This window comes from Carex rostrata, chromosome 23 (genome assembly GCF_964058835.1).
Source record: "Carex rostrata chromosome 23, lpCarRost1.2, whole genome shotgun sequence".
Classification (NCBI taxonomy): domain Eukaryota; kingdom Viridiplantae; phylum Streptophyta; class Magnoliopsida; order Poales; family Cyperaceae; genus Carex; species Carex rostrata.
This window is the reverse complement of record NC_135940.1, coordinates 6,249,264-6,274,389: the sequence shown is the minus strand read 5'-3', so window position 1 is coordinate 6,274,389 and position 25,126 is coordinate 6,249,264. Positions and strand designations below refer to the sequence as shown.

General features: G+C 34.2%; 2 protein-coding genes across 6 annotated transcripts; one reads left to right on the top strand and one right to left on the bottom strand.

Moving 5' to 3' along the window:
• Positions 1-1,988: 1,988 nt before the first annotated feature.
• Positions 1,989-11,825, top strand: LOC144574514 (uncharacterized). Of its 3 annotated transcripts, none has more exons than XR_013518242.1 (15): positions 1,989-2,378; positions 2,992-3,217; positions 3,448-3,663; positions 3,866-3,981; positions 4,458-4,553; positions 5,113-5,200; positions 5,831-6,060; positions 6,491-6,675; positions 7,464-7,663; positions 7,944-8,273; positions 8,445-8,546; positions 8,976-9,323; positions 9,529-9,677; positions 10,997-11,281; positions 11,552-11,825. XR_013518242.1 is itself a non-coding variant. In XM_078324475.1 (15 exons), the coding sequence occupies exons 1-15, from the start codon at positions 2,077-2,079 to the stop codon at positions 11,741-11,743; spliced, it is 3,015 nt and encodes a 1,004-aa protein (XP_078180601.1). In that variant the 5' UTR covers positions 1,989-2,076; the 3' UTR covers positions 11,744-11,825. The 3 variants fall into 3 exon arrangements, 2 of the variants coding, with proteins under 2 accessions (XP_078180601.1, XP_078180602.1); XM_078324475.1 differs by having other exon boundaries at positions 8,976-9,273; XM_078324476.1 differs by having other exon boundaries at positions 1,997-2,378; positions 2,992-3,103; positions 8,976-9,273.
• A 628-nt stretch (positions 11,826-12,453) lies between these two features.
• On the bottom strand, positions 12,454-16,760 carry LOC144574714 (histidine-tRNA ligase). 3 transcript variants are annotated; one of them, XM_078324750.1, is made up of 8 exons: positions 16,613-16,760; positions 16,283-16,413; positions 15,484-15,589; positions 15,074-15,259; positions 14,413-14,895; positions 13,512-13,583; positions 13,331-13,421; positions 12,454-12,720 (listed from the first exon to the last, which is right to left on the bottom strand). In XM_078324750.1, the coding sequence occupies exons 2-7, from the start codon at positions 16,328-16,330 to the stop codon at positions 13,357-13,359; spliced, it is 960 nt and encodes a 319-aa protein (XP_078180876.1). In that variant the 5' UTR covers positions 16,331-16,413; positions 16,613-16,760; the 3' UTR covers positions 12,454-12,720; positions 13,331-13,356. The 3 variants fall into 3 exon arrangements, with proteins under 3 accessions (XP_078180876.1, XP_078180877.1, XP_078180879.1); XM_078324751.1 differs by having other exon boundaries at positions 16,513-16,655; XM_078324753.1 differs by having other exon boundaries at positions 12,595-12,723; positions 13,330-13,421.
• Between the last annotated feature and the right edge of the window lie 8,366 nt (positions 16,761-25,126).

Below are 25,126 nucleotides of genomic sequence, written 5' to 3'. Positions count from 1 at the left end.
TCTTGTATATTGTAAAAAGACAGTTAGATGAGAGTGGATAAGGTTGTGGACAAATGGTGGACAAAACCTAGCGGACATAACCTTTTCTCTTTTGTATTTACCACATAATATGGAATGCTCAAATTGTTCGATGGTTCATAACTAGAATGGAATTAAAATTTTAAAGCGGCAACAACGCAAAATATTAAGTGAAATATAATTAGATTAACAACAAATTCAATAATCCGAATAATGATATTCTGTGCAAAAAAATTATTAAACGTAAAATTCAACTTGGAAGAGCACTCTTGTGCTATTTCAAAAAGAAGAAGTTGTTTGTTGTGTTTACTTTATCTCTAAGCACAACAATTAGCACTATTTTGATAGCATTCCTTCATCTTTAACTCTTAATTTCTATTTCTTTTCCAAATTACTACTTCATAGCATTATTTTATACTGTGCTAATTAATACTTAGCAATAATATTTTATGAGAGAGTTTTTTTTCAAGAGTGTTCAAATATCTTCATTTTTTTTGCCACCATGATGTCTCCACTTTTTAATTTCCTAATAATAAAAGTTTTAGAATTTATATGTGTCAAAAATAAAACCGTTTGAGGAGAGCTATTTTTTTTTTTCGCTACATGAATATAAAAGAATTATGAGTTTTCAGTTTAGGTTCAAACGGTGGAATTTTAAATAATAACGAGGGTCCAAATTTTATTTCAATTTGAATTTATGTGCTTTATCTAAATCTAAATAATAAAAACACATCTACATTTAATTTTTTTAAATTTGAATTATATTACTCAAGATATCAAGTGATAGATGCATTACAAAAGTTAATTGTACAATAAAATAATAAAACACATTAATATATCTAACTTATTGTAAAGTACAAAACTAGGGAAGTTTTCTAAAGGACATATGTTGGTTGTTTAATTCCAAAAGGTCCTTAAATGTATATTTTTTTATTTTTGTGGGACAAACTGGGTACTCTAAGCAACTCCTCGAATGAAAAGGATAATAGATGGATGCAAATTTAGGCATCACCATTATCCAGACATGCGGATATCGGCCAGCGGAGACGACTTCTCATATTATATTCTCTATAGTAATTATGAAGCGGTGTACTTATTGAATACTTATTAGAGACATTGTAACCCGCTACATATTTGATTATACAAAACTGGACTGAATACAAGTATCGGGTTTGTTCGAATGGTGTTTACTCGGGGAATATGCGGTTTTGTACTTCCCTCCTAATATTTAGAGTTCAGATGCCAACGCATCACTACGCTTCTCTCTGTCTCCCTTCGACCGCTTTCCTTTAATTTGGTGGCCGAACCCGGAACCTCTCTTTCTCTCTCTCTCTCCCATACATTTTCTTTATTGAAACTTTTACTGATTTATTTTACGATATAAACGGTAAAAGGATTCTCGGCATTCGCTGCTCTCTCTCTCTCGTAGGATTTTGGTTCGATTTGAGTGTCTCTGGTCACTTCAAATGATACAGATTAGGCTCTCGTGAAGGTAATTAATTATTCATTTGCTGATTTTCATTTTTTTTCGATTGAATTGTATAGGAGGAGAGAGAGAAAACTAGAGAATATTTGCGTAGTTGATGCCACTTGTCTGTATGGCGTAAAGTGATCTTAGTCTTTTCAATCAAGTTGCTTGAGCTTGAGTTCTGCATTTATTTATTTATTTATTTATTTATTTTTGAAGTGGATAAAAGAAATCTTGAGCAATATCCCTGAATGTATTCCTTTAATTGCACAGTACAATCTTCATCTTTTCAACTAATTCAAGTAGTATCGTTTTTCTGACTTTTCACTTTTTAATTAGTAGAACGTATGACTTCAATCAATTACTGCTTCACTAATCAGCACTTTGGGCTTTACAAAAGAGAAATTAAAGAAATGAAGGAAAAAATATGCTAAACAAATTAGATGATATTAGGATGCTACCTATGTAAGATGCATTAAATTCCATGTTTTGCAAAGTAAGATATCCTCATTTGAAATAACTTTTCAAATTTCCATGTCAGGGGTGGTGATTGCTGAAAATTGGAAAGAGAAAAAAAAAGATCGTTTAAAATGGGTTCAAACAATCCATCTGTTAGTCCATTATTGGGCAATTTGAAGATATCACGGGTTCGGACCATACTGACCCACAAGTACCCGTACCCGCATGAGCACTCAAGGCACTTCATGATAGCAGTTATGATGGTGTGCTTTCTCTTCATCTCTTCAGATAATATGCATACACTGATACAAAAGCTTGATAAAAATATCAAATGGTGGTCTATGTATGTTTGCCTCATTGGTTTCTTTTATTTCTTCTCTTCACCTTTCCTTGGAAAGACTATCAAGCCAAGTTATTCCAACTTTAACCGCTGGTGAGTTTTATCTTGCTAATTTCAATTCTTTTTTAAACTTGATACTATAGGTTACCAGTTTAATCAGTATTTTTTTTAATTGATCTTACGAGGTTTTCTTAGGCTTATTTGTACAATTCTGATTATTATATTACACATAACATGGTAATTTTGCAATATACTATCAAATCTGCAGATAACACCAAATTGACCAAGTCAATTCACCTTGTAGCCTGTTCATACAAACATGGGAACTGACGTCTGGAACATTAGCTTGATTTTGTTTCAGTTTTTCTTAGTCATAAGGATAGCTCATCAGGGGAAGGGGCAAATTTGTTCATATTTTATGATGCACCTTTTTCAGTTTTTACCTTATATTGGTCTAAAACTTCAGTGTTATTTGCAAAAAAATCAGAATGTTGGGTGCTAATTACAAAAATGAAAATTTGTAGGTTTTATTTGCAATAACACTAAAAATTCATCTGATTTGGTAAAAACCCAACTAAAATAAGTACAGAAATCTCTGTAACATTCACATTTACGGCAATTGTGTTGTAGTCCTCAATATGAAGCTTAAAGAAGAATTTGCCATTAAATTTGTTTCACCTTCTTTTTTTAACATTCACATTTTCAGGTATGTTGGTTGGATATTTGTAGCATCGTTGTACCACCTCCCGAGCTTTCAATCAATGGGGGTTGACATGAGGATGAACCTATCCTTGTTCATAACGATATACATATCATCGGTGCTATTTCTTATTGCTTTTCATATTGTATTTCTTGGGCTTTGGTATCTTGGCCTAGTTGCCAGAGTGGCAGGAAAGAGGCCTGAAATTGTGACAATTTTACAAAATTGCACTGTAAGTCCTCTTCACGCAATCTTGAATAAAAAATTGTGGATACTGGTATGGCCTTACAGTTACAGGCTTTACCTGCTTTTGAATACAGGATCATAATCCTTTATGATCCTGTACTGATGTGTACTATGAAGGTTGTAACACAATATTACTTAAAAGTGTTTATTTAACCAACCGAGCAATTATACTTTTTGTGAAAAAAAATAATACTTCCTGTTTAATTTTGCTTGCAGGTAATTAGCATTGCATGCTGTGTATTCTACAGCCGATGTGGGAATCGGGCATTACACAGAGAAGAGAAACAGACAATTCATGAGCGCAACAGCATCTGGATTTCAAACTTTTTAAGAATTCATGAATTAAAGGACCAGATGTGCTCCTCTTGGCTCGCTCCTGTGGGATCCGCCAGTGACTATCCCCTTTTATCTAAGTGGGTTATTTACGGAGAGGTGCCTTTCATACTCTTTTTCTTTTTTTGTATGAACCAGTACTGTGCTAGTCACCAGGGAGCACACTTTTTCTTGTCAATAACATTTTTTGTTTTTCACAGTTTTCCATGATCTATTTTGTTTTACTTAAAACGAGGCTACTATTTCATTTTGCATGTTGGTCGTTATCAATGTTCTAAGAATGCATTTTTCCTTTATCCAGATGGTGTGCAATGGGCAATGTGGCGGCACATCCGATGAAATATCCCCATTATATTCTCTGTGGGCTACTTTTATCGGCCTTTACATTGCTAATTATGTTGTTGAAAGATCTACTGGGTAAACTTCTCTTTATACACTTCAACCTTTCTTATGAGAAAATTTTCATAGAGGGTCATTGCATTGGCAAAAATTATGAAGTTTATAAAGAGGGCTCTTTGCATTACTGTAAAGGATTAATTGAGTCGTTAGTTAAAAGTTGCTGAAGCAATGTAAAGTAAAATAGATGATGATATTAATATAAATTTCAAGAAGGTACTTGGAAATATAGTGTTACATCGCATTTATGGGTATTTTTTTTGCATTATTTTGGATCATTTGTAGACAAATATATAAATGTTCTTAATAACTCAAGTTGGGCCCTTTCTTCATTTTCTTTTATCACATAGAGAATAAGGTAAGCAAAATTTCTCGATAAATGTTCCAACTTATGATTAATTTCTATATACTGCTGGCATCATAGCAAACTTCTGTTGGATCATTATATTCCTTTTAATTCTATTGACAACTGCTCAAGTGTGTTCAATTTTTAACAGATGGACTTTAACACACCCTCCGTCGATACCAGAGCATGAGAAATCAAAGAAGTTGACTAAACCCAATTTCTTGGATATGGTCCCTTGGTATTCTGGGTATGTATAGTTATCACTTGGTTAAGCTATGGTGCATTTTGAAAAATAAATTCAGTATTTTGCATTTCAAATAACATCTAACTCACTTAATTTATAGATTAACATTGGCATTCTCTTAGTATTTTGTCATCATCTAAATTATATATGCACTTAAAAGTAGACAGTTTTGCCTCACATTAATAGTCATCTTTCTGTGTAATTTTTAATTGATATAGAGCTATGCCAAGTGTATTAAAACATTAGGTTTCCAGTTCTTACATGATTATGAAGTAATATGGTTGTGCTATTAAAAAAAACCAGTGGCAATGTCGCCTTTTGAGCTTGACTTGATCTCAGCAGCTATGTATTATTTGCAAAAAAAAAAAAAAAAAAAAAAAAAAGAAAAGAAAAAAAAGGTAGCAATGAAGGTATTTGGTATTAGCTTCAACAACAGAAATTATTGCCTGACTTTTGAGATTACATTTAAATATAGAGTGTAATTTCAAAAAAGCATAATATATTTTCAGTATTTACTATCATAAATGTAGTCTCACATCTTACATCTGCAATACTTGTTCAGGACTTCTGCTGATTTATTTAAAACTGCGTTTGATCTCTTGGTATCTGTCACACTTTTTGTTGGCCGATTTGACATGCGCATGATGCAGGTACATGCCTGTATTCTATGTTTCACTGAACTGATTTTTGTATATCCTTTGCACAACTTCTCTTTAATAATGAAAATATATTTAAAGAGAGTATGCAACCAACCTGCAAAAAGGAACAAGCTAAAGAAAGAGAAGAGGAATATTTCAATGCACCAATCCATCATACCTAATTGTAATTATCACAATTGCAGTGTCTAGCTTCTCCAAAGCAACTATATAGAAGTCCCTGGGCATATATATAAGTAGGGTTCAAATGCCTCATGTCTTTCATGCCTCAATTGTGCCTCACATCCTTGTCTCTGTTTTGAAAATCCAAATAGTCAATCCGAACCACTCAACATGATCTCCATATTAAATTGTGCTTGGATATCAAATTTTATATTTTTTTGAATTTGTGTACTGTTTTTTTAGATAGGTACAAAATCACTGTTTTTCATAAAATTCTGGACCATCCAAAGACACCTATAATAAAATCTTGCATATAGCTCCACCATTTGACTCTATTCTACATGGTATGGAATTTTCAATGCATCAAACTAATAAGAGTAATAAAATTGCTAATCAGGCTACAAAACATAGACAAATTTTCTTTCGTATCAATACTAATGAATTGTGCAATATATTTCGAAGGCGGCGATGAGAGAGGTTCCGGATGAAGCCAATAGTGAAGATCTATTGTACGACCATTTCAGTGGAAAGGATGACATTTGGTTCGATTTTATGGCTGATACAGGAGATGGCGGAAATTCATCTTACACTGTGGCCCGCTTACTTGCTCAACCATCTCTCAAGGCTAGAACTGGTGGGTCCAAATTGGTCCTTCCTCGTGGTGATTTTCTTCTCATCGGAGGTGACCTTGCGTAAGAAATCAACACCTTCTCTCTCTCTCTCTCTCTCTCTCTCTCTGAGTTATTTGTTTTTGTCAAGTTTCTGTGATATACTTGGGGTGTTAGGAAACAAATCTGGAGCTTGTTATTTTGTTTTCAACTTTAATACTAATTACCCAACAGATTGTTATAATCATTTCATAATTAAATCTTTGTTTTAATGGTTTGGCATTGATAGTTAGCAAAACTTGAGAAGAAGTTAGTGAGAACAGTGTGTACTTTTCAATGCCCATGCATTATTTGCAAGTGACCCAACAGTATATTCTGTGCTCTCTGTCATGCTGTTGGATGTTATTAACAAACACTGTTAGATATTGAGTCAACATGCAACGTCCTCATATGAAATGAATCTCTGTGCTAATATTCTAGAAAAATAGTGAATCTAACAAAATTTATTATATAGGTATCCAAACCCATCGGCATTTACCTATGAGAGGCGTTTTTTTGCTCCTTTTGAAAGTGCCCTTCAGCCTCCCCATTGGTACAAGTCAGAGCACATTGCCATTAACAAGCCAGAGATGCCATTAGGTGTGTCAGATTTGAGAGATTATCGTGGACCCCAGTGCTTCATAATTCCTGGAAATCACGGTTTGTGCTACAATTTCAGACACAGCTTACCTTAGGGGCGGAACTAGAAAATTTAGATTGGTGGGGGGGGGGGGGGGGGGTTAAGATTCTATTTGATTTGGTGCGAAGTAGTTTAAATATTTTAGGGCTCTGGATCACAATCCCTAGGACAACAGTGAACAAACTAGTTGGAAAGGGAGAAGAGTTATTAAAAAGCTGTGCTGATCTAAATGACTTATCTTGATTCTCTTTCAATTACAATTTTATACATTAAAGAAGAGAAACGTAACAAAGTTACATGTTCCATACATCCATCCAGTAAATTGTAAAGCCTATGTTGGTTGCTCACTTTTAGAAACCATCCTATTCCTTAAATTAAGTTACTAATCTAATTTGCAATTTCCGGTTTTTTTGTGTCAAATGTGATTCACACTCATGCACTTTCACTGTGTTAACTTTGACTCACAGCTATGCATTCTTGTTGTGGGTGTACTAGGTCGGTGGGAGGTTCAATCATGAAATAGGAAGTAGTAACTGGGATTTGAACCAAAATCTTCACAACCACAAAAAGTGAAATTCTAACCACTAGACTACAACAAACATTTGATATTTTATGAGGGGGCTGAACTATATAAAAACTTGAAAATTTTATTTTAAGTAATTTTTTTAAAATCACGGGGGTGGCTAAGCAACCCCTGGCTTCCCCTGCACACCTGACATGCTTTAACATTAGAGTTTTGGGTGGTTTTTGGCTTCCATTCGTGTAGGTTTTAATATATATTTCATGGTTAGTATTTCTTCTTGTGCAGATTGGTTTGATGGCCTGCATACGTTTATGAGGTACATCTGCCACAAAAACTGGTTAGGTGGCTGGTTCATGCCGCAGAAAAGGAGTTATTTTGCATTGCAACTGCCAAAAGGGTGGTGGGTATTTGGCCTTGATCTGGCACTCCATGGAGACATTGATGTGTATCAATTCAGGTTCTTTGCAGAATTGTGCCAAAACAAGGTATTTTTTTTTGTTATGGAAACCCAATTTTTTTGCTCTTGGTACTATTCTGCAAAGTTGGCTATTGCCAGTAAATTGAAATCATACCCCATCTGAAAATATTATTTCCTTGCGTTGCACTGTAAGTTAAAAATGGTACATTTGTTAGTTAAGTCTTGCTAGTTAGATACCCAAGCACTGGTACTTTAATTCTTGGCTAAAACCCAAAGTTTAAAACATTATGTTGATGCTTTATTCTATCTTAATATTTAGTTTTAATATTTCAATGATCCTATTATAGATTGGAGCAACAGATTCAGTTGTTGTGATGACTCATGAGCCAAACTGGCTCCTTGATTGGTACTGGAAGGAAAAGACCGGTACAAACGTGTCTCATTTAATATGTGATTACTTGAAGGGTAGATGCAAACTTCGCATGGCCGGAGATTTGCACCATTACATGCACCACAGTGCCGTAGATGTCGGACCCACTACCGTTGAGCATTTACTTGTGAATGGGTGTGGTGGGGCCTTTTTACATCCTACTCACGTGTTTAGGGACTTCAAAAGCTTTTGTGGGACCCAGTATGATTGCAAGGCAACATACCCATTGTATGGTGATTCCAGAAGGGTATGCAACTAAGGTCCTTTGCACATACAATTTTTCAATAATACCTCCCAGTATTTCTAGGTTTTTGGAAAATCCACTATTGAATTGCCTGTTTTGCTTATAAGACCTTCCTAATAGGAACTGAAATTTTTTATATTTCATCTATTTATTTATTTTGTTAATTTTTCTCAGATTGCACTTGGAAATATACTAAAATTCCGTAAGAAGAATTGGCAGTTTGATATTATTGGTGGTGTTATCTACTTCATTTTGGTTTTTTCCTTGTTTCCTCAGGTAATTTTCTTTTTCTGTTAATTTTTTTGTATTATTCTTATTTTTATGGTGGTGATGTGGTTAGTATTGCTCCTTGAATATTTTATTCTCTCAATTTGTGAAATAAACACAAAACTATCCATCAGTGAGGACTGCATGTACATTTAGTGCAATTTTGTCGTCCCCAAGTTAGCATTGATTGTTCATCTAGGCACCAATGTATCCCACTTCACATATACTAACCATCCATAGCAAGCCTATAAAAACAAATAACAAAACTAAAATCAAAAGAAAATTTTGGTTAAAAACATTCAAGCATATAATATGGTCTCTTTTTTCGTGGTTTTTTTGTTTTCACAAAGCAATAATAAAAAAAATCAATGTTACGAAGTGAGAATATGATTTTGCACTTTTGCAGAAAAAAAAATCTGACCTTTTATTTCCTCTCAGTGTAACCTTTTTCATGTACTACATGAGGATTCATGGTCAGGCCGCACAAAGGGCTTCATTACAACCATCTCCAGTGCATTAATTTACATGTTGGAGCACTCATATATCTCGTCAGCGGGGAGCCTGGCATTGTTCGTGGTTGCAATTTCTTTTGTTCCAACAAAGCTGTCGCGGAAACGGCGTGTTGCTATCGGTGCTCTTCATGCATTTGCTCATCTGACAGCTGCTCTGATTCTGATGCTTCTGCTTGAGTTTGGCATCGAGATTTGCATCCGTAATCATTTATTGGCAACTTCAGGTACAAGAATTTTAGGACTGAAGGTTGAGCATATCACCACTAGGGCACTGGTATATTTCCAATGCACTGATCTAATTTCAGTGCTTAATTTGCAAAATAATTCAACTGATCACCAGCGTTTGTCACAAACAAAAGAACCATTGAATGTTATTTGAAAAGGTTTTAAAATATATATCTAACGGTACCAAAATGACTTGTTTACAAGTTTTACTTTTTAGGGATAACTTGTTAACAAAATCAAATCTTTTCTTTCAGGCTACCACACACTATATGATTGGTACAGGTCAGTGGAAAGTGAGCATTTTCCTGACCCTACTGGTTTGCGGGCCCGCTTGGAACAATGGACCTTTGGTCTCTACCCGGCATGTATAAAGTACCTTATGTCAGCTTTTGATGTACCTGAGGTTGGAATTATTTTTCAATACATTTTCGAGAATTTAAAATTTCATTATTTTAGCCATGGTAGTAGTAGTTTTAAATATCAAGCAACCCCCCCCTGTTTCCTGATGTTTTACAATCCCGGACCTTTTGAAACTAACAAGCAATTTTGTACTTCAGTCAAGCACATTTTTGTGTCCCAATCATGCCTCACATCCTTATCTTTTTTCAAAGTCCAAACAGTCGATCCGAACCGAACAACATGGTATCCATATTAAAATGTGTTCGGAGACCAAAATTTATATTGTTTAGAAAAATTTTACTAATTTTTTAGATAGGTACAAAATCACTGTTTTTTTTAATAGTCCAAAATCTTCTTAAAAACAGTGATTTTGTACCTATCTTAAATAATAGTAAAAAAAGTTCCAAAATACATTAAATTTGGCCTCCAAGTACATTTTAATATGAGATTTCTTGAGCAGTTCAGATTTGACTATTAGGACTTTGAAAACGGAGATAAGGATGTGAGACATTGGGGATGAAAACAATGGGGCATTTTAACCTTACTCATAAAAAACTGCAGATGAACAGAAGTACTAGATGGTAATGCTTTTGAAATCTTTTATAGTCAACAGTCTTCAAACAAATTGTTAATGTTAAGCTGTTATCAACGAATTCCCGCCTTTTCAAAAGTTATTAGTTTCATGGACTCTCCTGTGACAGTCAAATCATCATCTATAACTTTATAAAAATGAAAAATTTGATGCAAATTCTTACAAAATTGGAAGTATCAGATTTACTAGCAACAAAATTGATAAATTTTTATTTTTATTATTAGGGGTATCATAGGCCTTAGGTCATAGGACTAGTGATTCGGGGTCAAGGATGTAGGGCTTAGGACTTTGACCCCTACGATTTATAGTTTAGACATAATATAGTTTGTATTAGTAATTAGTATTATTACTGTTATTATTGATGCTGCTATAAATTTAATAGAGGCTGGGCAGATTTTTATTTTTGAAATTAAAAATTTAATTATTCAGGAAAGGGAATGATTGTTTTTTTCTTAGAAAAATAAATGGGATTCTAGTGCCCATCTAGACCACAAATTTGCCTCAAACTGCTAGGACTGCAGCATTGGTGTTTTTTTTTTTAAAGAAAAAAAAAAACAATCAATCCCTTTCTTGAAGATTTGATTTTTCAATTTTAAAATAAAACATCGGATGGGCATATCTTATACTTTCTATTTTTTGGACAAACATGTGAGATGTTTATTGTTTCTTTCTTTGTGTTATACTCAGAAGTTTCAGTAATCTGAGCTGTTACATGATAACACCATTTACAGGTAATGGCTGTCACAAGAACAAACATTTGTAAGAATGGGATGATATCCCTGTCTCGAAGTGTCTCAGCTATATACTACACCTCGGTGTTTGTTTATTTCTGGGTTTTCTCTACCCCAGTTGTATCTCTCATTTTCGGGAGCTATCTATACATTTGTATCAATTGGTTTCACATTCATTTTGACGAGGCCTTCTCCTCTTTGCGTATTGCCAATTACAAGGCCTTCACTCGGTTTCATATTACCAAAGATGGCGACCTCGAAGTGTTCACACTTGCTATTGACAAGGTAAATAAGATTGTAACTGATTTTATGGAACTCTTCCCTTTAATTTGATTTTTTTTCTCTCTCAAAGCAAGTTCCGATGTGGAAAACAATAGACGGGTCAGGGCAGGTTTGAGTCTGGTTCAAATTAGGTACCTGTACGTGATATAACCTGAACCACACTGCAATGTCAGATCTCAAATTCATCCTAATTTGTATGATTTGGGGAAGAAGACTTCTCACATATACTTTGTCAAGAGATAGTTTATCTTAAAATTGGTTTATTCATAAAAGGTACCCAAGGATTGGAAGTTAGATCCGGAATGGGAAGCTAAAGGAAATGGGAACCACCAAATGAGCCATGAGAGGAAACACCCGAGCAAGTGGAGAGCTGCTTCTTCGCCTGACCCCACTAACTCTCTAAAACTAATTGATCATTTTGTTATTAAAAGAACCACATGCCCCAAAATAAGTTCTAAACACTAATTTTCCTATTTTAATACAGTAGAATACTTAGTGTTAAATGTATATAAAAAAGGTAAGTGAAGTTAGACATAGCAAGTTTTTTATATTTCGGCTTCCATTAAATTTTCTTTTCTTGAATAGTGCCCTTTAAAAAACAACGCAGAGGAATAATATATTAAGAGTTATGACCTAATAAAATCCATTTCCAAAATCTAAACCGTTTAAAAATTTAAAGCACAAATCTCAAATTAAACCATTTCCAAAATCTTTAATAAGTCAAATTCTTAAAGCACGACTCTCAAAAGAACCCATTTCCAACTAATACTACCTCACGCATTACAATTTACAAATGTGACCGAATCGTCTGCCTTCCGAGGGCAGGAAATTCCTGCCCCCAGAGTCTCTGCGGATGGGGCCCCATTTAAAAACAGTAACAATAGTTAAACCCTTAAACAGTAACCGATCCCATCCGGTCCCATCCCACAGTGACTCTGAGGGCAGGAATTTCCTACACCCCGAGGGACAAACGATTCGGTCTCTTTACAAATATGCTTCAAATTGAATACTTCTCTTAAGGCTGACATCCTAGTCCTAATGTTTAAACCTTTTAATAGTTTTATTCCATTGATGGAAATAAAATATTCCGATTTAATGCACTTATATATAAAGAAACTTTGCATTGCCTAGCTGGTAAAAATAAAATCAGATTTAAGACGTTGCACTAAAAATTGCAAAAATATTAGGCAAATAAAATCACAAATAGAAACAACAAGACAAACAAGCAAACATACGCAACTGAATACAAGCATGTCAAAGGAACTATCACTTCATAAGCTAAGGGAGGATCCGACATTTATTGCATGGACATAATACACAACAAGCACACTTTACTAAACTCGCAAACAATAAAATTAGCATCACATGATTTCAAGTTCTAATCATGACTAACATTGTTAAATTGTTATATGTACAACAACCTTGTTGCTCGTTCAATCAACCTATGTATATAGACAAGAAGAAAAAAATGACGTAAGTGAATATCTAAAGAAGTCAAAGAAACACCATTCCATGATTGAAATTTTCTCAATTGTACGTAGAATGTATAATTTAATAATTAACAAAATTAATTATCACAAAACCAACAAACATTTGATCAAACAGTAAGCAAGTATTGTTTACATAGTTTCATGTGCAAATTAAAAGAAAACATATGCCATAATTGCCAACAACACCTGACATTTCTCATATTTACAAACTTTTGCTGAAGTTCTGTACGCCAAACAAAACGACTTAACTACAGTTATTTTTATCGTACAAATAACCATTGGTTCATTTTAGTTAGCAGGATGCTTATCAAAAGGTTGCTTAACCAGGGGTATGGGCAAATTTGTTAACATAAAACAAAACATACTTCTCCAACAGTTTTTTAGGTTAAACTGGCAGTTACCTCAAACATGCCAGACCTTAAGTGAAACTAAGAGAAATTTGGGATGTCATTGGCACATATGGTTAAATACAGAATGCCATTTGCAAATATGGTCCAACTGTTGGTGTATTTTGCAAAAACCTGTATGAAAAATGCATAACTAATTTAGTGTCAAGCAATACCTTAGGAACGGGTAAGCATAGTGCAATCAATCACTTGCAAAATCTTCATAGGTAACACCTTCAGATATAGTGTCTAGCCTTCTATTTCCATCTGGTAAAGGAAAAAAAAATACACATATTAGTAATGACCTAATAAATCCCATTTGCAGATAAAGTAATATCATCTCAAAAGGGCAATCACCTCCATTAGAATCTGAAAAGTTGTTTGCTTCAGTGGGGAGGAAAGGAGATCTTCCATAATTTTCCAATATTTCTTAGAGATATTAATTAAGAGTGAGAAAAAGAAAAAACGAGGTTAGATATTCCACCTTAGATCAAATTTCGTCATAAAATAAAAACATAACTTATCCTCTTTTGGAAAGTTGATTGACGAAATAATATTTACAGAATAAGCACACACCTAATGGTCAAAATTTTAGGCCTTTCTTGTTAAATGCACCCAAAGAAAAGACTAAATTACCCGAACTTTTTCCATATTAATTCAGTCAATTTATCCATTTGAGGTCTAACCCAATCTCTCTTGCCTGATCCTAACCCTGGGTGCTCCATGGAAACCTCAATATAGTCAGTAGTAGTCGTTTCAAGGAGAATCACTTATCAAGATACTGCTGTTTGTATAATATTAGAAACACTGGACTGGGTGTTATTTGCAAAAAGCATATAATGCTAGGTATCCTTTGCATTAAACCCTTATAATACTTCCTTTTTTATGGGATTATTATTCAGCGACTTCTATTAATTTAGGTTTTCAACCTGGGTTTACATTTTTTAGAATTTTTTTAGACAGGTAGAAAAACACTACTTTCAGATGGTCCAAAATCTTTAGATCAGGTGATTTCCTACCTATCTAAAAAAATAGTAAGAAAATTCTAAAATATTTAAAATTTGGTCTCCAAGTACATTTTCATATGAAGATCATGTTGAACGGTTCAGATCGACTATTTGAACCTTATAAACGAAGATATGAATCCATAGTACAGAGTACAGACCTATGTGCGCATTGCAAAGTACAATAGCCTCACTAATTTTAATCAAAAGATGGAGAGAAAGAATGCCAGAAAAAAGAAGGTACCAGAACGTACCAGTACTATGACTGAAATCCTCTGTAAGATCAGAAAAGCTAAAATTGCGCGGTATTTGGCTCAAGAAACCGAATGAAGAGTCAATATCCAATATAGGATCAGCCAGTGGTTGACCAGTCAACTCTGAACTGCTAAAGGAACCTCCAGAACCGTCTCCCATTGACGGGCACGGTTCCAAGAAACCCGGGTCACCAAACCCGAAACCCACATCAGAACCAAAACTTGACTCGGTTTTAACAACTGGTGCAGCACCATTTACACCACCGCCATTGAACCGGCATGTGGATCCAGTTAAGGTTTGGGGTGGGTTCATGGAACCAGGGTTAGGGTTTAGACACTGGATTTGTTTATCAGTATGGATAAGTTGAGAAGGCGTGCCATTTATGAGCATACCAGTAGAGGAACCTGAACTGCCATTGCATATCATGTCGTTAGGTATCATACCAGTAGTGCCACATGGCATATCCCAAGTGTTTTGATTTACTGAAAAGAAAAAATAAAATAAAGAAAAATATTAGTAAGCTCTAACGATTTGAAGGTATCATTTCCTTAAAAAAAAATTGTGCAAATTAGGCCCAATTAACCTTCGAGGACCTCCAAACTAATATTCTAGAGTACATAAATTGTTTTAATGGTGACTCAATTAAGATTGAAAACATACACGGAGAAGGATTAGATCCATTTGAAACAGGAGGTGCTGATGTAAGAGATGAGGTGTGCTCTTTACTCATGAGGCGGTACTGATCTTCTAACAACCGATTGAAAACCATGATTTGATTTTTGAGCATCAATCTTACATAATACGCTTTAAAAAACTCACGATTCTCCTCCTCAAGCTTTTGCCACACTATTAAAGTAGCCCATCAAATGAAGAAAAAAAGTTGAAGTTAGATAACTAACAAGTAACAACATAATTTTTTAATCTTGATATTAATTAAAAAACCAAAATATATGCCAACAAAAAAGAAAAGGAACAAATATAATATGTCAGCATAGAGTGACATCTTTCATGTAATAAATTAAAAAATCAAGTTCTATAATCAATAATTTGATCTTATGCATAAAACCTACCAAGTTCAGTAAAACTAGGTTCTATTTTTGCTTGGTATAAGAGTGTATCAACTACTTCTTTCTGGTTCATATAAAGCTGCAGACATCTCTCAATAAGGTTCTGGACCTGAAAGTAATTTAAAAAAAAAAAGACTGCATAAAAATAAATATAAATACAATAAATGAGAATTAGATATGAACAAGACAAAAGAAACAAGAGGAGGGATCCGTTGTCACTGCTTCTAGAAACATCTGATGCCACTGGATCAAAACCATAATTTACAAGTTTAATCTATGGTAAGATTTCGTTCATTTTATTTCTGTTTCTCTCTATTACTCATAGTTGAATTCCAACAAGAGAAAGCTTTATATAAAAGGAATGCAGGAAATGTAAAAGTAGTGGCACTGATTGCTCCTGAAGAAGTAAATGTAAAAGTAATTTTCAGATTTATAATAAAGGTAAGGCCACATTAATATCTATAGTATTTCAGTGATTGCAATAAAATGAGAGGTAACGCCATAATAGTGACTACCATATTTTACTAATTGCAAAATCTTAAATTGCATATCCTTTTGGGTTAGTATCAGACTGATACAATTGGGCATGCTGGTCAAACTGCATCATTAATTTGATACGGAGCATATTTGTTATACATGTAAAATATTGCAGAGAAATTAAATATTAGCACAACAAAACAAAATTAAAGAAAATAAATGCCTTGATTAAATTTTAATAACAGAAAAGAAGATTGAGCACTATATATCTAAGAAACAATTATCACTAATATGAGTGTTTTCTTTTTTTTTCTTTCTTTCTCACCAGCTGTATATCTTGTCGAGAAACTTTACGAACTTCTCCACCTGACATCGTCTCTTTATTTCGGCTAAAATAAGTAATTATCCCTTATCAAGAGCTTCTCGATTTCATAATACTAAAATCGCTGTCAATCGCTGCACAATAAAAATTGAACCAATTAGTACAATTCGTATGGTAAAACTAATGGGATTAAATTGAGATTTTCACGTATTGCACCAGCTGGAGGATCGCACCTCGCATGGAATCGACCCAAGTAAAAGAGGGCTCACGAGGATAAAAGGAAATAATACTGATCACGGTCACTGGATAAGAAAATAGCGATCAGAAAAATACCTAGGATCAGACTATTCCAGCAATACCCAAAACGAAGGAGAGAGAGATGGAGGGGAGAGGAGACCACAGAGAGAGGAGGTACAGAGAAACTAGGTTTAGAGAGAGAATCCCGGAGGCAAGCAGAAAGGAGGAGAGAGAATGGGTGGCAATGGAATACAACTTTTGGGTGCTCACGGTTCATTGATAAGATACATAAAACTCAAAAAAGGAGAATAAAAATTAACGGGTTAGATTTGTATCGGGTCCAAGTAGTCGCCATGTTTACAAGGACTGTATCCCTATTTTATCTAATTAACAGATTTATAAATTAGTCAGGAGATACATGTATTTTTTTTCCATAGGATTCGTTAATTTTTGCATTTATTTGTTTTTAGGTACTATTTGAAACAATTTAATCAGCATATTAATAAATTAGTCGGTGACACGTATTTTTTCATAGAATTTGTAAATTTTCGCATTTATTTCTTTTTAAGTACTATTTGATTTTCTTTCTCTTTTAAATACTATTTGAAACAACCTAATATGTGTTACTCCATAAAGAGAGTATAGTCATAAACATGCGTTTATACAATTAGTTTTTACTTATTAACATAATAAACTAGATTATTACCAATAACTAATGGGATTATGTACTATCATTATTGTAATACTAATTACATATGACTCCATATTAGTAATTGATAATATTTTTCAAGAGTTAGAATAATATACTAAAATTTAACATTTATATTTCCTCTGAAAATAAATATTCTAAATCGCATTTTTTTTTATACATAGACAGTCTTTTCATGATGCTAAATGTGATATATTTATCAAAATCTTGTAGGAAACTAATTTTAATAACACCAAGTAGTCATAAAGAATATTTTCTCATTTAAAAATAAATCAGTTGATGACGTGACAATTACAATTGTGAAGATGTACAATAATTACTTATTAAATTGATATATCTAGCAATCCGACTAAATTTCTTTTTATATTTGCAATTAGTTTGCACTTATTGTTTATTGGAATATAAAAATAAAATATACTAAATTTAAACGAGTCTCATAAATTAAAATTCCTTAAAATTGTAAAAATGATGTAGTTTGATATTGGTTGAATAAATTCATTAAAGTTGGTGATGTAATATAAAGTACATTTTGTCTATATTTTTTTTCGTTTTTTTAAATTAAAGAAATGTACATGCTCGAAATAGATTTATTTTAAAGATTGAATTAACGGGTTTGAGTTTAAATTCCCAAAAATACAATCTGTACGGTGTAAAACAGGTTCACGAATAATGTCCCATAAAAGGGGACCGGATTCGATGGTCGAAGCAGCAAGCAGCAATAGCCTATGCCCTCTATTCTATAGCACTATAATGTTTTCTTGGTCTCATCCTTTTAAAAATAATATACCGCCCCAGATGGCCAGATATACGAGTTGATCCTCTCCAATTGTACCCATCTCATTGGATCAATTTTGAGGTCAATCTGGATGATTTCAAATCCTCTGTAGCATTGCACACATTTTAACAAGGAAGAATGGTTGGAATAGGCAATAGAATTCAGTTTGACCAAGAGTCAACAGTTTGTATTAGGATTAGCCTCTGGGTTAACAAATTATGTTAGGGCGTGTTCAGCAGACGGACGGGAATAGGAATAGGAATGGGATTGCAAAATTTTTGAACTAAATTTTACTGTTCATGTGGAAAAAAAAAATTCAGTCTGAGTGAATTTTTTTTTTCAATGTGAACAGTATAATCCGAACACGCCCTTAGTTTGTTAAGCTGTTAGAGATAACAAATTCTGTTAGTTTGTTACGCTGTTAGGTTGATATACAAATTAAAGCATTATAAATTATTTATTTTTCATTTTAAATTGAGATAATTGTGGTTATATTTATCGGAAACTTCGAAATATTTAATTTTCTAATCAAAATCTGAAAATTACTTATTTCTCCACTAAAAAATATCTTTCTCATTTCTCTTTCTTTAATTTAATTTTTAACTTTTATTTGAGCTTATTATTAATTTTTTAATTTAAGATAAATGTTTAAATTTTTTTAGCACTTAAATTCATACAAAATCTCAGTACGGATGAGACGGTTCCAATTAAACATTGGGCCAACTTCTCCGGAGAAAAGCGGAGCCCAAGATATCCAAATTGCTTGGTTCACTCAATATAAAAGTTTTAATTTGCTGCACTCGTTTTTCTGTTACTTGCTGATGATATTTTATTTAAGAGTTGGGCTGGGTTGCTATGGATAGCATAGTGGCCTCTATGCTACGGCTCAATATTCGAGTTTTCAAAATTCAAACGGTCGATCCGAAACGTTCATCTTATTCTCCATATTAATATCTGCTTGGAGACCAAATTTTACATTTTTCTGAATTTTTTTACTATTTATTAAGTATTTTACAAAATTGTTGATCCAACGGTGGCTGCACAAAACAGTAAAACCGTTGGATTAGCGATTTTCAAAGTGGCTTAATAAATAGTAAAAAAATTCAGAAAATTATAAAATTTTGGTGTCCAAGCAGATATTAATATGGAGAATAAGATGAACGGTTCGGATCGACCGTTTGGATTTTGAAAACTCAAATATTGAGCCGTAGCATAGATGCCACTATGCTATCCATAGCACCCCAGCCTAACTCTTTATTTAATATTAGCAACTTTTCTTAACATTATCCGGTCCAAGACTGCGCCAGTTTGACCACGTTAAGTAAACGTTTTAATGATTAATAAATTTATATTTTTATAAGGAACTTTACTGAAAGAGACGGATACATTGCATATAGCTAAGTTTCTTTTGGGAGTATTAGAGATAGGTTTTTTTTGGAAGTATTAGGTATGTAATTAAGATAAGTTTATGACTTTTTGAGGGCCCACTTTACAGTCAAAACATGCAGCGCGTGTATTTTATTAATCACCACTTGTCACGTTGTTTCGTCGAACTTGGGAAATGGGAATCAATTTTTTTTTTTTTTTTTATGTGGCATTGTCCTTGAGTTTGTGAAACTTCGAGACATACCGTGCTCAAAAGCATAGTGATAAATAAATTATTCGGGTTCGGTTCGGTAAGATAAAAAATTTGTGATTCGGGAATAATTTAGATATAATTCGAGAATGATTTGAAATTATTCGGATCAGAAATCTCAATCCTGTAAGAGAAAAAAAAACATAAAATAATAATTTTTCTTGGAAAAATTTGAGAAAAATTCATGAATAATTCGTAAAATTCGGAAAAAGTTCGTTAAATGCAAGAATTATTCGGGTTTAATTCGGTCAAAGTTTGGTCAACCGAATAATTCAGCGTTCGGTTCGACATCACCCCAAAAAAGAATTAAATGGGTATAATTCGGGTATATTGTCACTATGCTCAAAAGTACTGGAATGAAGCACAACACACCTAAGCATGTCATGCCGTGAATTCACGTCCCCACTTCGTTAACTCGTTTTTTCAGCAACAAGGGATTAAGTTTGTTGATAAGCCTCAATTATATATACTTTCGGTTAGGGTTTTACCTCTAAAACTGCACCAAATCCCTTGTATTTTAGCTTAATTTAATATAGAATACACCAAAGAACCAAGTTACTGCCTTTGCCTTGTTTAAATTGCAGAAATCGAGCAAAAGGAGCAATTCTGTGGGTGTTTGTGTGGCCTGTAGGAATTCTGTGCGGGCCACACAAAATAAATTCAAGCCGAAAATAAAATTCGGAATTTATCAAGTTTTCTCCTTTCAAAACAGAGATTTGTGCGGGCCTTTGTGCGGCCTTAAGGAATTTTGTGTGGGCCACACAAAATCCTGCATGATCCCCAGCCAATTCTCCATTCTGTGCAGGCCGCAGAGAATTTGTGAAGGCCGCACAAGAGGCCGCACGAATGCCAGTTTGGCCTGATTTCACCATATCTCTTCATATTTCCTTCCAGATTTCGGTAGATTGTTTCCCAAGGCACAAAAATAGCTATATATTGGCAGGGAGACACCAGGGGAAGATTATCTTTCAACTTAGCTTTTATTCTACACATCTTTCCACATCTTTTCTATCTTCCCCAAGTGATTGAAGGCGATTGAAGAGAAGGATTGAAGGTTTTCTCGAGCGAGCAAAGGTGAAGACAAGGGGCAGCGAGCGAAGAGATTGGTGTTTTCTATTCTCTTTCTTGTTTTTCTTAGTTTTAATCATGTTTACTCTTGTATTTCTCTTGGATGTTAACACACCCATGAGAGGCTAGATTTCCTCTCTAGGGGCTTAGGCTTAAAACATGAACTTGTGTTAAAATCTACCTTAGTTGGATATTTTTCTCTATGATGATTGTTTGCTTGCATGTTTGTTCTTGTTGATTTTATAATTCATGTGCTTGTATGATTTGTGTGCTCGTTAATTAGTGTCCCGTTTAGGTCTAACAAACTTAAAGTGCTCGGATCAAAGAATTGATGGTACCAAATTGTATACATGAATAACCTTAGGATTAAGATTAGAAATGACCAAATCTATTTCTTAGTTCGGAACCACAAGAAACAAAGGTTGAATTGAGGTGAAGGACTTAACCGTGAAGCCTCATATTTGATTGGGACCCCTAGAATTGAACCAAATATTTGTATGAAGGACTTAATCGTGAAGTATTGATATTTAGGGATAAACTAGGCTAACCTGTGCTTATGGTCTAGATAGCTAGGGTGAAGGACTTAATCGTGAAATCCGAATTATTTAGGCACGTCATTAATTCACGAAAGTGACCCTTTTTGATATTTAAGGCTTAGAAACCCCATAATTGCAAACATGAATTTAGAAACCAACTAAGTATTGATTTGACCAAGTGATTGTATGCCAAAATCCCCTAGACTTCCATCTCATTAAATCACAAAACTCCTTTTATTTGTTTGTTTAAATTGCTTTGTTTACTTTTAGACTCTCAATTGGGTATTGAACCCACAAAACCAATTTTCAAACAAGCCCCCCATTTACTTTTATTGCACTGTTTTAGAATTAACTAATTTAGTAAAAAGTAATATTTCCCGTTGTCTTTGGATCGATGCCTAAACTACTACAAGGATAGGTTGTATGCTTGCAACTGACCTATTATTGTGTACTAAGGTTTTATAAATTTAAAAGTGAAAAAGTGTATTAAATTGACCCATTATCCGATACCTAAAATACACAACATTTGTTTAAAGCTTAATACGCTTTTTTTTTTAATTTTCTTAGCATCTTAATTCTATCAAACACTGGTTTCTTAACGCGGTTTAAGATTATCTCATTTAGTCTTCTTTTACCCAGATTTTAATCATCTGCCTAAACAGTAAGACACCACAACAAGAGGGGGGGGGGGGGGGGGGGGGGGAGGGTATTCACAAGGTAAATGAAAATGTATTCGCGAGTCTTTACATATCCTCGCGATATAGTAACCTCTCGCTGTTGACTTTGAAAGTTTCCCACAATAGGTTTAAAATATCCTCTCATATACTATGTGGGACCAGCGATCTATTGAGCACCTGTTTGTGCTGTTATCTCCTTTATGCCCTTGCATATGTCCATGGGGATAAGATGGGGGCACCCTGCTAGTTGCGCCCTGCTGGCTAAAGGTCTCATTTTTCACTTTAACCAATTAAAAATATTGATAAACTGAAATCTGTAACAAATTAAATAAAACACAATCTCAAAAAATAATATATTACAAATTAAAATTTTAATAATTGATAAATAATAAATATAAATGAAATAACTTATAACGAATAATAACAAGCTTAATTAATTCAAGCATAATATTAATTGAGTTAGTTCTACAATTGTATAACAAGTGTCATAAATTGTACCAGATACGATCACATTATGCATAATGCATTTTAACAAGCACCAATTTAGATTTAAGCAAAATATGAAATTAAAAGAGTAGCTAGAAATAAAAAAAAATTTGGAAATGAACTAAGTTCATAATTAAGCTATATAATTAAGCTATATGTTTGTCGAAATGAAAGTAATTATACAAGAGGGAATAAAAAGCTATATTTCCAATACTGGTGATACGGGCTATTTCGGGATAGCAGGCCGTATGCTAGCAAGGGCTTGTATTGGGCTTGCCCTGCTTGGGATTGCAGGCCGAGGGATGACTAACTCGAAGAGATCAAGGGATGATCTCGTGTCTCAGATCTCGAAAGTCAGAAGGCGACCTCGGAGACTAAGGGATAATCTCGGAGATATCGAACTCTTTTCTATCTGATATCTTTGAGAGTATAAGTGTGTAAGTGATAAGCATAAATTATATACACATTCGATCTAGATTTTGGCAAATTTCAACACCAAATATCATGTATTTTAAATATGAATTGATCAAAATATACCTAGAATCAAGTTACTGCGGTTGTTTGACTTTAAATGCAGGAAAAGATGAAAAACTGAAGAAAATACCCTTCAGTGCGGACGCACTCGACACTTAGCCAAATTTCCAGCATCTCAGCAGACCCAGGAATTTTTCCTGAGCGTAATGCGTCCACACTCAGACACCAGTGCGGGTCATCCACCTGCACTCAATACTTAAGCCGATTTCTTCAAGCTTCAGAATAACACAGTAACTTCACCAGTGCGGGTCAGCCATCCGCACCTATATCCAGTGCGGACGCACTGAGGAGATCATGCATAATTTTTTAGAAGTTAAATAAGGAAACTCAGAATCCAGTGCGGATCAGCCACCCGTACTCACCACCAGTGCGAACGCATTAGACCCGTAGAAAGCCAAAATTACATGTTTTCAACACGGTTTCTATTTTTGGCGTATCATGGACGCGTTTTTACAGTCAAACTTGGACAAGGCATCCTGGGAAACAATCCAAATATAGCACCCACTCATCTCACAACTATGCCCCTTGATTGGGCATAGTCATTGGCTATACATTGAGGAGTTATTTTCCCATTCAAGCACACATCCATTCTCATCTCTCTCTCCCTTAGTGCATGTCCATTTCCATAAAATATAGCGATAAATCTGCGGTAATTCTTGGAGTTCCAAAAGCTTTTCTAGGAAGGAGAAGAAGGTCTAAGCAAGATTTCGGCAAGTTTGAGGTTCTTGATTCGATAAAGGGTGTAATCATTTCTTTATTTCATTTCTTCTTATTTTTGCCAATTTTTATAATGGATCTCTTTAAGAGAGAGTAGATCTTTCTCTAGGGGTCTAGGTCAATGCATGAACTTGTTTAATTCTATTTTATTCGGATATTTGTTTTTGTTATGATTGTTTTTATGGGATTTGATGTTAATTTCTGTGATTTATCATTTGTGTTAATTACATAATTAGTGCTTGAATTGTAGTTATCCCGTTTTGGATTCGAAAGAACCAAAATTGACTAGGATCAATAGGATAGTACCAAATTATGAATGCAAATACCCTAGGTTTGGATTAGGATCTAACCAATTTGTAATCTAAGCCGGAACTACATAAATTAAGGTTAGGAACTTGGTGAAGGACCTAACCGTGAAGCCAAACCCTAATTAGGACATCTCAAATCGAATCGGTTATTGGTATGATGGACTTAATCGTGAAGTACCAATATTTGAGGAGATGAGAGACTAACAAGAGCTTATGGTCTAGGTAGCTAGGGTGAATGACCTAATCGTGAAGTCCGAATTACTTAGACACGTTATTAATTCACGAAAGTGACCCTTAATGACATATTAGGTTAGAAACCTCATCAAATCACACATGAACTTAAACAAATACCGAATAGATAGAATTAACAAGGGATTGTATACCGAATACCCCTAGATCTCCTTTACTTGAAAGCAAACCAATCTTTCTTTCCTTTATTTACTTTAATTGTTTTAAATTCCTCTCGTTCGGGTATTGAACCCAAAACTTAGGAATTGTTAGAACAACCCCCCCAATTTACTTTTATTGCACTTTACTTTCTTTTATTTTTTGAAATTAATTGACAAAGTACAAAACCTAGCTTTTAACCATACTCTTTGTGAATCGATACCCGATAATATACTACGCGATAGGATTGTATACTTGCAATCTGAACCAAAAGTGTATTTAGGGATAAAAGGTACATCTTGTTGTACTAAAACTTAGTACTATACCTTTTTGGTGTAACAAGTTTTTGGCGCCGTTACCGGGGAGTATAGTTTAATTCTAAGTTTTTACTTTACAAATTTATTTCAGATTCTTTCTTTTTATTTGAGAACTAACTTTAATTCTTTTTCAGCATTCTATGAGCCTAGAGAGAACCCCTTTTCTCACGATTTTTGAAGAACAAGAAGTCAAAAGTCAAAAGTCAAAACATGGAGAATCCAGTCAACCAACCCCTCAATAACGACTCATCCAACCATGATGAACTATCTAATCATGATGAGCACTCCCAACATGGTAGCAATCAATCATGCGTACGAGGAGTAACCCCACCTCATGACGGGCCGCAAAACAACAACAACGGAAATGGCCGTAACCGTCAACAAGGCCACCGCTTTGGGTTCATTCCTCATGGCCAAGAGCCACGTGACATCAAGCCCTCTCTCATCCACCTACTTGGCC

Bases quoted from the DNA above. Each gene is read 5' to 3' on its own strand.
- LOC144574714 (XM_078324750.1), bottom strand. From the start codon at position 16,330: ATGTCAGGTGGAGAAGTTCGTAAAGTTTCTCGACAAGATATACAGCTG. The intron at 15,260-15,483 runs GTAGGTTTTATG...CTACTTTAATAG, and splicing joins ACCTAGTTTTACTGAACTTG to TGTGGCAAAAGCTTGAGGAG. The intron at 13,584-14,412 runs GTACGTTCTGGT...AATATCTCTAAG, and splicing joins GGATTTCAGTCATAGTACTG to AAATATTGGAAAATTATGGA.
- LOC144574514 (XM_078324475.1), top strand. From the start codon at position 2,077: ATGGGTTCAAACAATCCATCTGTTAGTCCATTATTGGGCAATTTGAAG. The intron at 8,274-8,444 runs GTATGCAACTAA...AATTTTTCTCAG, and splicing joins TGTATGGTGATTCCAGAAGG to ATTGCACTTGGAAATATACT. The intron at 11,282-11,551 runs GTAAATAAGATT...TATTCATAAAAG, and splicing joins TCACACTTGCTATTGACAAG to GTACCCAAGGATTGGAAGTT.